The following is a 13,185-nucleotide window of genomic DNA, read 5'->3' on the forward strand; positions in this document are numbered from 1 at the left end:
AATCTGGCGGTGTCAAAAAAGTCTGCGTAATCGGAGGGCATGTATGACTAGATGTATGGATGTGAAGGAGGCGAGTAGTGTATGTCAGGTCGGAAGAGTGTGGCTTTCCATCCTCTCTGCCTACCCCTGTGAAAACAGCGTGATGGTAGTAGTAGTAGTAGTATATTTTTTTGTCTTTGGTAAATTAATTTATTTCTGTAATGTTGGTGTTGACATTCTAATGTCAAAAAGTGAGTGAAGCGGCAGGTAGATTGAGTTTTCCGTGGTTTCCGAGATTTAAAACGCCAGCATGGGTGATATTGTGGTTGATAATTTGGAAAAAATCAATTTAAATGAAAAGGCATGAATTTCATATTATTATAGCGATCAAATTAAAATATGTTGACCTTATTCACGCTTCGTACCGTCCGCAATTCTGTTCGCAGGAGTTACTCTTCCTTGGTTCGTACGATATAATTTTCGACCGCATTGGGCCGTGCTGTTAATATTGTACCCTATTAATCAAAACTTAGTTTGTAGTTGAAAATATTTAATAAGTTTGTGTGTTACTTTTTATTCAGGAAAAGGTTTTGCTTGGTCTAAACATCTTGTTTTGACATCGCGCCGATAACCTATAATTATGCTCCATGCAGGTGTATGACGCAATTTTAGCAACGCATGCAGTGATTTATCAGTTTTTTTTTTATTATTGTATTTTATTGACACGCCGCAAATTATTACAGATAATCATTTATAAAAAAATGGCTACTAAGTGCGTTTCAATTTCAAGATACTTCAAGAAGCGTAAATAATATCGTCACCTGATATCATTCATACACGATATAGTATAATAGCGTACTTCTATGTTTTATAGCATATAAAATAAAAATAATAAATAATTTACGTGATGACTTTCAATGCCTTATATTCTTTACATGATGAAGGCTGATCATGAAAACTTATGCAAAATGAGTCACAGTTTCCCGTGTAATGCTCATATTGTGTTAATCCTTTCATTATTATGTGATAAGTAGTTTTATATAAAACATATCAACAACATAAAATAATTTAATATTATTTTTTGACATCTCATCAATATATGAAAGTGACTCCTGTGATTGGAGATAATCCAGATTTTGTGAACTTGTTTTGGACACACTCAAAATGTTGTAAATAATTTAAATTTAGAAAAATAAAGACGTTGCATAGTTGTCCGCCTTCGTAGTATAATGGTTAGCACGCTGGGCTACCGTACTGGAGGTCCTGGGTTCGATTCCCAGGGGGGGTCTAATAAATATAGATACAGTGCCCTGTGCACCATCAGGTGCGGATAAGGGTTAAAAAAAATGCATAGTTGGATATTATTATAAAATCTGTAATTGGAATTTAATTTCAGGCCAAGATGAAAAAAGACAAGAAGAATGCGCAGAAAGGTGATGCCAGCGCGATCAAGGAGCTGAGCCCCCTCCCCGACTACATCCAGAAGAGGCTGACGCTGTGGGACAAGCTGAAGGCGGAGTACACGGCCGAGCTGGCCGCCAAGCCCGAGGTGCCCATCTGCGTGACGCTGCCCGACAGCAAGCAGGTAGACGGGAAGGCCTGGAGGACCAGCCCCTACGACATCGCGCAGGGCATCAGGTAAAGACAACATGGAACGCCGACCTAACATCTACTGCAAGGGTGGCCAACCGGTGGCCCGCGGCACCCCTACATGCGGCCCGTGGTCATGTATAACATTTTTTTTATATCGGGTCCTTCAGATTTTAAATCATAAATCAGTTATTAAAACCGATTATGTTTCTGTAATTACATGAAATGCATATATTCCGGTGAAAAGAAACTAAAATCTCACACTGCGTGGCCATTGATAAATTGGTTTTATTTAAAATATAATTGGTAATATTGTTTGATTTATGTATCCTAATAAATAATTTTGCTTATTTATTTTTTTTTACAAAAATGTTAATAAAATTAGTTTATAACCACTCACTGAGATTTTTACGTCTACCGGTTTTGAGACGTACCCGTCTCTTCATCAGGACAATCACTAACACAGCATGCAAACAATACTACCCTTCACCACCATAGCACCATTTACACACTCAAAACTACACAAAATGTCTAACACATGCGATTTTTGGTGGACCCGAAGACCAACATGTACTATAGTTTTCAATACAGACATGCGTTACGAGCCGAGGTTTAACGTGCAATAAAATTAGACCTGTAATCGAATCAACTTATATACTCGTAGGATGAAAGGAGTGGGCGGGGTTCGAATTGGATACTGACAAATTGTGCTTAACCGTGGTTATATACTAATTTTATTAACATTTTAAAAAAAAAAAAAATAAGTAAAAATGACTAACCACAAATAAATGCTTTAAATATTAATAATATTGAGAATATAATAATTTTGATTGTTAAAATTTATAACAATGTTTTTTATTGTACCATACAGATACATTTTTTGTTGGTTCAATGTGTGTTTTCTTCTCACATCTGGTCGTAGTAATGTTTCTTTTTCACAATTACGCCGATTGTACTTTCTGATTACATCTGCATTAAAATTATTTATAATACTTACAAAAAATTCAAAAGTATGAAATTCGTTATTTAAAAAAAAAATATTACTGTCTGTTTGTGGCCCTTGGTATATAGGTAATAATCATAAAATAACATTGGATAATTTCTCTTTTTCCGCCTTTGAAATGAGGTCGGCGCAGAAGGTAAAAATACCCTTCCCGTCCTTAAGCGTCAATCGACCCAACGGGCAGAAATACCTTTCCCGTCCGAAGTGTATTGATAGTAACAATTTACAATAATGTGCCCTCATCAGGGATTTCCCGAGCCGAAGGCACATTTTACAATACTTAATTACAAATTATAAGAAAAGTCAATTGTTTATGACATGGATGATGCAATCAATTTTAGATTTACCCAGGTTTTGGATCTTGTGGTTCTATGTATGTTTCGTTCTACAGACACATTCTAGAGAGTAAAGAGATTCCGACTTGTCTAAAAAGAAAAACTAATAAATCCTGCATACAGCCAGTGAATACATATGTATTGGTATGTGCCAGTGAATCCTGCATGTAGCCAGTGAATACATATGTATTATACCATGGCTCTGAGAAAAAGAAACACAGCCAGTGAATACATATGTAGTGCATATGCATTAGAGACCATGGCCAAGGGCCAATTTTTTTTGTGAGGTCAAGGGATCTTGCATCCCTTATGTCACTGCAACCATATTAGGTCTATTGTGACCTTAAGGGTCTCTTCGTTAAGGTCTTAACCATATCTTCAAAAGTATCAAATCCCGTCGCCAGCGGTCCGCAGGCGTAAAAAATACCTGTCCGAAACGTGTAAATTATGTGTATGAAAATATCTTAAAACGTGTAAATTATGTATTAAAAAAAATATAGAACCAACGCTCACAGTAAAGAGAATTTAGTCTCGGACAAAGGAACCCATGAAAATATATGTATATAAAAATAAATTGAAGTATTTGTATTACAATTTGTCCTCAGCCAGGGTCTGGCCAGCAACACGGTGATAGCCCGAGTGGACGGGCTGCTGTGGGACCTGGAGCGCCCGCTGGAGGCCGACTGCAAGCTGGAGCTGCTCAACTTCAGCGACGCCGACGCCCAGCAGGTCTTCTGGCACTCCACCGCGCACATCCTGGGCGAGGCTCTCGAGAGGGTGAGATCAATACCTGCCGCCATGTGCCGTCCCATCATCCAGGCAGAAATGCAATGGCCATCACTGTCCAGTGCACACTTTATCATTGGTTATTCATAATATATTTATGCATAGATTCGTCAATATACATAAATATGTATTATTGTCCAGTGTAGAGATGCACATATATCTCCTCCACACAACACTAGCTGTAAAATTTATCTATATATATTGAAAGCTGTTCCACTGGATGCCCAGATACAGAAACATCTAGGCTTCCTGACAGATCTGCTCTTGCAAAGCAATTTTTTTGTTGTTTGTCTGTTGAACTAAGTTGCGAAATTTATTGAAAATGTGAAACAATATAAAATTGTATCATATATAGCAAAAAAGTAAAGGCGTTATTCATTTGTTTTTTATATTGTTATTTTTACAAATGTTATACGAGTGTACAAAGTGATCACATCAGCCACCCAGCCAGATGTAACAAGTGATGAGCCCTGTTCATACTCAGACTTTCATATTTCTTCTTTGATATTGTTGAGATTGACTATGCGCCAATCTGCTCAACTCGTTTAGTTTACCATTTGCATTTCTGCTGTTTAATCCCGCGCTTAGCATAAAGCCCACAAGTGAAAACAATACTTGGAGACATTATAATCCATATTTATGAAAGCATGTTTGTTTGTAGGTGTACGGAGGATGTTTGTGCTACGGTCCGCCCATCGAAGGAGGCTTTTACTACGACATGTTCCTTCCAGAAAAAGGGGTAAGATTTGAACCATTCCAGAGTGCCCACTCGTCTTAAAATGTATGTCAGCTAACGAGCGAGTCAGCAACTTTCAGATATCCTCGTCGGACTTCCCGTACCTGGAGACCCTGATGAAGAGCATCGTGAAGGAGAAGCAGCCGTTTGAGCGGCTGGAGGTGAGCAAGGAGCAGCTGCTGGAGATGTTCTCGTACAACCCGTTCAAGGTGCGCATCCTGCAGGAGAAGGTGGACGCGCCCAGCACCACCATCTACCGCTGCGGGCCGCTCATCGACCTGTGCCGCGGGCCACACGTGCGCCACACGGGCAACATCAAGGCACTCAAGGTCACCAAGGTGAGCCGCACTCTCTCTTTGCATTACTAACAGAAACAGTTACAGTATTGATGATTATATAATTACAATCGTGTAATTTCATTAATTGATTCTTCAGTCACTTTGTGGTAAAATTTCACTTTTACTTAGTAAATATGTATTACTATTTCTTAAAATCTATTATGATAATGATGCAGAATGCATCGAAACACGTGTCACAATAAATTTTAAGAAATGTAGTATTGTGGTATTTACTAAATAAAACTTAAATTAAAAACAAAATAATGAAATTGATGAAAATTAGAATGATAGAGTTAGGTAGAGAAACCGAGGAAGGGATGATGTCTTTATGTTACCTACGAACAAATTGTGTCTGGTTGGTTAGAATGTAACCTTCGAATGTACAAAAACTATTCATTAAAAAAAAAAATAGGTTTGCTTTTTGACATTGACCGGGTTTAGAATAAAGTAAAGGAGTTTTTTGATATTTGGCTGTTCCAGAACTCCTCCACGTACTGGGAAGGCAAGGCCGACGCGGAGTCCCTACAGCGGGTGTACGGGATATCCTTCCCGGACACCAAGCAGCTCAAGGAGTGGGAGAAGATCCAGGAGGAGGCCGCCAAGAGGGATCACAGGAAGATTGGAAGGGTTAGTACACTCGGCTGTACCGAGCCCAAACTGACTTTCGCGTGTATTTTCAGGTTTTGATGGATTTGGATTCTGCAGTTTTTACAAGTTTTGCCTTTTACCCAATTAATTATAGCTAAACATATTTATTTAAAAAATATTTATGTGTAAAGATATGGGTAGGTACTTTTGAAAACAATAAGAATATATAAGAAGCGCAGTATATACTTGATGCCTCCCATTTCCAAAAAATATCATATCAGAATGTATCAAAAAACAATATAAGGTCCTATTGTATAACAGTTGTCCAAACAAAATATTTATATCAAATATAAATATATAGTCATCCATGCTTGCATGACTCGTGATAGAGAAAAAACTTATTGAATGAGTATTTTAAAATTACTCTCAGTACAAGAAAACTCAGTCAGGACACATTACATATTATAAATATAAATTTAAAACTGGAAATGTGCGTGTGAATAAAAATAAAAAAATAAAATATATTTGTAATTATTTTATATTTTTCTTTGAATGCCACATCGTTTACAATCTTACACATGCCACATTACAACGTGTTGTCTGTTTCCACAGGAGCAAGAGCTGTTCTTCTTCAACGAGCTGTCGCCCGGCTCCTGTTTCTTCCTTCCGCGCGGGGCACACATCTACAACACGCTGATGCAGTTCATCCGCGAGCAGTACCGCAAGAGGGGCTTCCAGGAGGTGGTCACGCCCAACATCTACAACGTCAAGCTGTGGCAGACCAGCGGCCACTGGGCCCACTACGAGGTAACCTGTCTCCTTCCTCTTCTTCATATTTAGCCTTCTGTCCTCCACTGCTGGATATAAGCCCGTATCCTTCCATTTTTTTCAGTCTGTTGTTGTTTGCAGCCATTTGCTACCCTCATAGCTGCTATGTCATCGGACCATCTTTTTTGAGGTCTTCCGATGCCTCTTTTATTCTTCCAAGGCCTCCATCTCAAAATTTTAGGGGTCCATTTTGTGGGGTCCTGTCTTGCAACATGTCCCGCCCATTGCCACGCGATCCTCACTCTAACGTACCTAGTTAATGTAATACATATTTTATTTTTATTTCAGGAAAACATGTTTTCGTTTGATGTGGAAAAGGAAACGTACGCTCTAAAGCCCATGAACTGTCCGGGACATTGGTAATTATTTTATTTCAATTTGTTTTGATCTTTGTTTATGTTCATTTGTTTAACGGACAATATTTTTTGCTGTATTGAACATCTGAGAGCAATATACATATCAAGATATATTTAGTGATGTATACATTTTTTTATCGCCTTTGTTCAGACACCTAGTAAAAAAAAACATTTTGACAATGTCAAAATGTAAAATTAACTGTCAAATTATATTAATTATGAATAATATTAATTGACACCCAAAAATGTTGTTAAATGCTTTTTATTTAGTAAAAACCCTTTCATTTAAATGTATACAAGTTCCTTATCAAATTATTTTACACTCTAGGAGATGCCTGAAAACATGTTTTTTGTTGTTGTTGTAAATACTGAGACTTCCATATTATTCTTCATTTATGTTGCGATGTCAAAAATATAGTGGTATTACTGTTTCCTGCTGTAATAATTTCATCATACTTGTCATTGTTTCGCTGTTAGTGAGTTGGATAGAAAATAAAGCCGCGATGTGTGTTTGTAGCTTGATGTTCGAGTGGCGCGTGCGGTCGTGGCGCGAGCTGCCGCTGCGGCTGGCGGACTGGGGCGTGCTGCACCGCAACGAGCTGTCGGGCGCGCTCACCGGCCTCACGCGCGTGCGCCGCTTCCAGCAGGACGACGCGCACATCTTCTGCACCCACTCGCAGATCAAGCAGGAAATTGTAAGAACACTCTCTCACTTGTGTACCTTGCCTGCCATTTGTTTTAAATATCTTAGTGGCTATTGTACTAGATAAGTCAGCAGCAGGCACCTCGGTGGTTGGAGCGCTATGTGCAGAGCAGTCAAGGGATAACAGAAGAGTCATTGTTTCCACAAGGGTTATGAGCCTCAGTAATGAGGAATAGGACGGGGAAGAGAATTGCACTAGCCGGAATGGACTGATGGTCATCCAGAGTTCTGCAGTGGAGACCGTGAGACATGAAGAGGGGAATAGGCCAGCCCCAAAAAGATGGGCCGATGTTATTGCCTCCGTCGCAGTTACATAGTGAGTGGATCGAAAAAGCCCAAACTCTCGAGAAGTCTGGATAAAAATATAAGAGGCCTACATCCAGAATTGAGAGATGGCTGACAAAGAAGAAAAAGCAATGGCTATTGCACTAGTGTAGAGAGATTTTACATGTTCTGGTGAGCAGAAGTGAACGCCATTGAGTAAATTGTATCCCAATGTGCTAACCACTAAACTGTAGATGCAGAATATTGGATACTATGATTATATAAACGCTTTTTTTAGGGATTTCTTCCCCCTTTAAAATTATTCTTCCTTTTAAATTATACTGTTAGGGATCAGTATAATTTAAAATTAAGCTAAAAACATTGTATGTTTGTATATTTGCATTTAAACCTGTTTGAAATGGGTTACAGGTGAGTGCTCTGGCGTTCCTGAAGGATGTGTACCAGGTGTTTGGGTTCACCTTCAGTCTGTGCCTCTCCACCCGGCCGGACAAGTACCTCGGGGAGGTCGAAGTGTGGAACGAGGCTGAGAAGGTTTGCATACTATTTATTGAGCTTAATTCTATTATTCAATATTGGGTGAATAACATTGAAAAGTGCCTATTAACCCTTACTGGTCCAATGTCAAATCTCATTCGACATCGATTTTTTCCTCCTAGGTCCCATGTCGGGTGTTATTCGACATTTTTTTCATCATTAGAATTATTTATTTAAATTTCAAGCTTACATTTTTGTCACTTGTATCTATTACAACAGTATGTGGAGCAGAGGACAAAATATTTTTTTCCAATTGGAATGTAACTGTCTACCTAGATTTTTTTTTAAATTTTGGGGGGCCGGAAAGGGTTAAAAAATCTTTTTTAAAGAGGTCTTAAGTTCTGTATTTTACTCTTGTGGAGCTACACCAAGCCAAATAAGGCATCTTTTTAAAGCACCCTTGTAGGGTGTTTGTTTAACTGAGAAGTGTTTTCCCGTGATGTGTGAATGTGTGTGTAATTTTTTAGTGTATTTGTAAGGCTTGTTTTAGTGTAGTCTTGAATTGTAATTTGTTGTATATTCCTCGGTGGAAGTGTGTATCGGAACTTGAAGTATTATTCCCACAATTAATGTGCGACATTCACTACATACCACCCCATGCAATAATTTCATACTGCCATCATTCATCAATAAATTAGTATTTATAAAACTCCTAACACTAGACCACAATATAGTCTGACGGTATCTTTTGGCTCGCAGGCGCTGGCCGAATCTCTGGAAAACTTTGGGGAGCCGTGGTCCATAAAGGAGGGCGACGGAGCCTTCTACGGGCCCAAGATAGACATCACCCTGTCGGACGCTCTGCGGCGGGCCCATCAGTGCGCCACCATTCAGCTGGACTTCCAACTGCCCATCAGATTCAACCTCAACTATATCAAGTAAGTCATCTTAATTATTTGTTTAAATTATATTATCTTGAGAAATAAAAAGATTTTGTTTTTTGATCCGCTCACATTTTTATTAACAACCAACTAGTTTCGGCAACAACCCGTTGCCCTCTTCAGGGTTTAATTTATGACTAAACTAATTTATTAAACCCCGAAGAGGGCAACAGGTTGTTGCCGAAACTAGTTGGTAGTTAATAAAAATGTGAGTGGACCAAAAAAAAAGTCTTTTTATTTCTCAAAATCATAAAGTTAATGCTTTCAATATTCAAAACATTTGTTTAAATTTGCTAATTAAATATGGATAATTCCAAATGTGGATACATCGTAGAATCCTACACATTCCATGGACCGATATGGTCAGCTCCAAAGAGCAAGAGCAGGGAGACAGTTGTTGACTGATGTCAAGGTCTTGAAGGTGTCCTATCTGGGGCGTGTGTTAAGAGGAGAGAAGTACGAGGTATTGCACCTGATCATAAAATGCAAAAAAATAGAGGGTCGATGAGGTGTGGCGAGAAGATAGATCTCCTGGCTTTGAAATATACGATATTGGACGGAGATCAGGACCGTCGAGGCTCTGTTTAGAGCTGCGACAACTAGTCTCGAGTGATAGTCGACGTTAGGGGGACCTGACATGACACATACTTCTTCTTCTAACCCTTATCCGCACCCAATGGTGCATAGGGCACCGCATCGTATAAACGCAGTGTTATCTTGATCGTCAACACATGAAGGAAAGGTGATCAGCCCTCCACTTCAGGTTCCAGTCCAGGGTAATATTGTATAAATATTACAGTGAAAAATAAAAATAATGACACATACAGAAGGATTAAATATATTTTATTCTTTAACTGTATTTGTCTTCGAAAAAATGTACAATTTTTCCTGTATTCAAAATTATAAGTGCCCTTTCTCAATCTCCTTTTTGTTAGTCTCTGAGCAAAAGTGCTTTAAATTAATTACAAGTATTTGTTTATTTCAGTGAGAATGGAGAACGAGTCCGCCCGGTGATGATTCACCGCGCCGTGCTGGGGTCCGTGGAGCGCATGGTGGCCGTGCTCACGGAGCAGTACGCGGGGCGCTGGCCCTTCTGGCTGTCTCCGCGTCAGGCGTGCGTCATCCCCGTCCTCTCCTCCTGCGACCAGTACGCCCTGGAGGTAATGACGCGTGTTTTACCTTACGAGCGTGCCACACCAATATGAACCCCAAAGTAATCAGTCAAGTATGAATACCCCATGCATGATGAGAAAAATATGCCAAGATAAGCATTATCGATAAAATTAACCAGTTCCCAGTTTAGCAAAAAGTTTGTATTGTATTGATGAGTCTTATTGCTGCTTGGGAAAATCGTATTCCAACTTGGCGATATTGATTTGCCCGAGCCAAATATATTTATATATTTGTTTTTCCTGCCTAACCCGAGCAATGCAGGCAGTCTTCTTTCATATATTATTTTGCGAAATAAAAAGACTTTGTTTTTTGATCCACTCACATTTTTATTAACACATTGTGTACGGTGTGCACATATTTGTGCGTTTCAGAAACCTTGTGTGGTGGCGGGGTGCACATTTTTGTGCATTTCGGCTACCTTCAATTTAGTATACTAAAAACACGTCATAAACTTCTAATCTCTTGGCCTTTTTGCTTTTGTTGTGTAGTGGATAGATGTCGTTGTAATATAAAAAAATAATACTGATATTTACTGGTGCAAAACATAGCTAATGGTCGTAATCTGTTTTGAAGGAAATGTTACAAATTAACTTTAAACAATGGATACAGACGGTGCGTTTTTTTCTTTGTCCTAAAATGAAATAAAATACAAAGATCATTGTCCTTTACTTTAAGTCGGCAGTTGGTACTTACAAAGCAATAAACGCGTGTGGGGAAAGCCCATAAATCATTTTTTATTCGCAGATTTTGAGTTTTTGGCGGTTGTTAAACTGTGTTGTTATTTTCTAATATTTTATTAGTGTTTTTAACATTTTTTTACTTTTGTGATTTGTGGACTAACATGATTTTATTTTGAGACGTTAGAGACCATTTAACCGTTTTTGTATTGTTTTCGAGTTCAACCTCAAGTTCAAAATATGAAGTTCACTGACATATTTTATATTTCCGGACAGCTGTCTAATGTCGCCCGCCTCAAGATACAATTTTATCAAAACATTGCCGTAACTAATGTGTTGATAACCAACTAGTTTCGGCAACAACCTGTTGCCCTCCTCAGAGTTTAATTTATGAAGAGGGTAACGGGTTGTTGCCGAAACTAGTCTATTTATTTCTCAAAATAATATATCAATATGATCCACAAAGTTAATGCTTTCAATATTCAAAACAGTCTTCTTTCAACTTATTGATGACGATTTCCTGCACTGATGAATTTTATCCCCAAAATTTGACAGTTAAGTGGTTAAGAAAGGTGAGATGGTTTGGACATATGGAATGAATGAGCGAGGGAAAAACGGCAAAACAAATATGTGAAGTGAATGTAATCGTAAATAAAAGCGAAAGAAGATTGAAATAAATTGGCACGATCGAGTACTTCAAATACTAGAAAGTGGTCAGGTCAGAAGTCGGAATAATTGATGGGTGTGTAAAAGGAAATGCATGAATGTGAAAGAGAGAGAAAAAAATGCTTCTATAGACAGAGCGGTGTGGCATTCTATTCTCTCCGCCTCTGGGAATGCGGTGTGATGGTTATTTAGACAGAAAAATGTGCTTTATAATTTCTTATCATGTGAAATTCTTCTTACTGTACCGATCCACGCTAAAGGTTGGCAATTGTCGTGGTAATTTTCACTTTGTCTATGGACGCTCTCAAGTTGCTAAGTTTTTCCGTGGGAAATAAGTTCCGGTATTTTTTAAATAAATAAATGTTATACAATCATATTTTTAACATCTCAATTGTATAGTCAGCTGCCTTGCAGTACAGTGTGTTTGAACTTGCAGGTGAGGGATAAACTGGTTGCAGCTGGATTCATGGCGGAGGCGGACACTGATGCGGGAGACACCCTCAACAAGAAAGTCAGAAATGCGCAACTCGCCTATTTCAACTTTATTTTGGGTAATTTTCTCTTATAATATCAAAATGCAACTATTTCATTCAAATTATCCAGATACCAATGTAAGGTGATACTTCAAAAATATTAGAGTGAAAAATCACTGGAACTTACAGCAATATGGCCAAATGGGCCAACCAGTATATTACGAAGACGGACATTTTATTAACAGTTTTGTATTTTGTTATAATTTTATAATCAATTTTATAAAATATTTGAAGACCTCATTGATATGAAGTCTTCTTCAACCCTCTTCCGCACCAGATGGTGCATAGGGCACTGCATCATAGAAACGCAGTGTTATCTTGATCATTAACACACAAAGGAAAGGTGATCAGCCCTCCGCTAATATGAAGTATAAGGAATTGCAAATAATCAGTTTCCTTTTGACAACACATTTAAATAAAATAAAAATTTAAAAAATAAATTTAAAGATTTGTGGCAAAGGAGGTTGAAATATAACTTTAAGTGATTTTTAGTTATTTAGAAATGTTTTTGAATAAATTAAAGTCACATCGCTTAGCATTTTATTTGGTTGTTGTGAGGTATGTATTAATAAAAAGGTTAAGTATCACTTTTGTGGTTGAATCCGGCATTTATATCCACTCTAAATTTTGTCAATGTGATTATTTTCCAGTTCTGGGGGAGAAGGAGAAGGCGGCAGGTACGGTGAATGTGCGCACGCGAGACAACATCGTGCACGGAGAAATGACCCTGCAACAGTTGCTGGACCGCTTCAGCGAACTTTCCTCTACTCGCTCTCTCGCTGAAGACACCCTCGCTAGTGCGTAATCTCCGCGCTCCAAATCCCAATCTTTTGTCAGGAATATCACTTATTTATTTATGAATAATAAAAACTTTTTTAACTCTACGCACTGATAAGTTTATTTATTTCATGTGGTTAATAACTGTTGACAAAAAAACAAAATTCAAGAATTCAGCAGTGATTGTTGCTTTAAGAATTTTATGTACGTCATCGGCTGAGAGGTAAATTAGTGTAACCACCTAAAAGATAATTACAAGAAGGCATTGTCTTTTTCCTCTAACCCTTATATGCACCTGATGCTGTATAGGGAATTTTATCCTTATTTACTTATGCACAGTGTTATCTTGATTGTTACTTACATAAATTATCATTATGTAATTCAATGAAGAAAGGGTATCAGTTCTGTGCTGATATA

General features: G+C 38.2%; 1 protein-coding gene across 2 annotated transcripts; it reads left to right on the top strand.

The window, feature by feature from the left end:
* Positions 1-214: 214 nt before the first annotated feature.
* ThrRS (threonine--tRNA ligase) lies at positions 215-12,875 on the top strand. Of its 2 annotated transcripts, none has more exons than XM_088271179.1 (14): positions 215-441; positions 1,376-1,617; positions 3,513-3,684; positions 4,355-4,432; positions 4,510-4,767; positions 5,248-5,394; positions 5,968-6,162; positions 6,472-6,542; positions 7,057-7,234; positions 7,936-8,058; positions 8,761-8,939; positions 9,928-10,102; positions 11,895-12,009; positions 12,642-12,875. In XM_088271179.1, exons 1-14 carry the CDS (start codon positions 379-381, stop codon positions 12,794-12,796), a joined length of 2,151 nt encoding a protein of 716 aa, XP_088127305.1. In that variant the 5' UTR covers positions 215-378; the 3' UTR covers positions 12,797-12,875. The 2 variants fall into 2 exon arrangements, with proteins under 2 accessions (XP_088127305.1, XP_088127306.1); XM_088271180.1 differs by having other exon boundaries at positions 215-340.
* The last annotated feature ends 310 nt before the right edge of the window (positions 12,876-13,185 follow it).

Source organism: Brachycentrus maculatus, unplaced genomic scaffold (assembly GCF_059751285.1).
Source record: "Brachycentrus maculatus isolate JH-2025_06_01 unplaced genomic scaffold, ASM5975128v1 h1tg000421l, whole genome shotgun sequence".
NCBI classification, from domain to species: domain Eukaryota; kingdom Metazoa; phylum Arthropoda; class Insecta; order Trichoptera; family Brachycentridae; genus Brachycentrus; species Brachycentrus maculatus.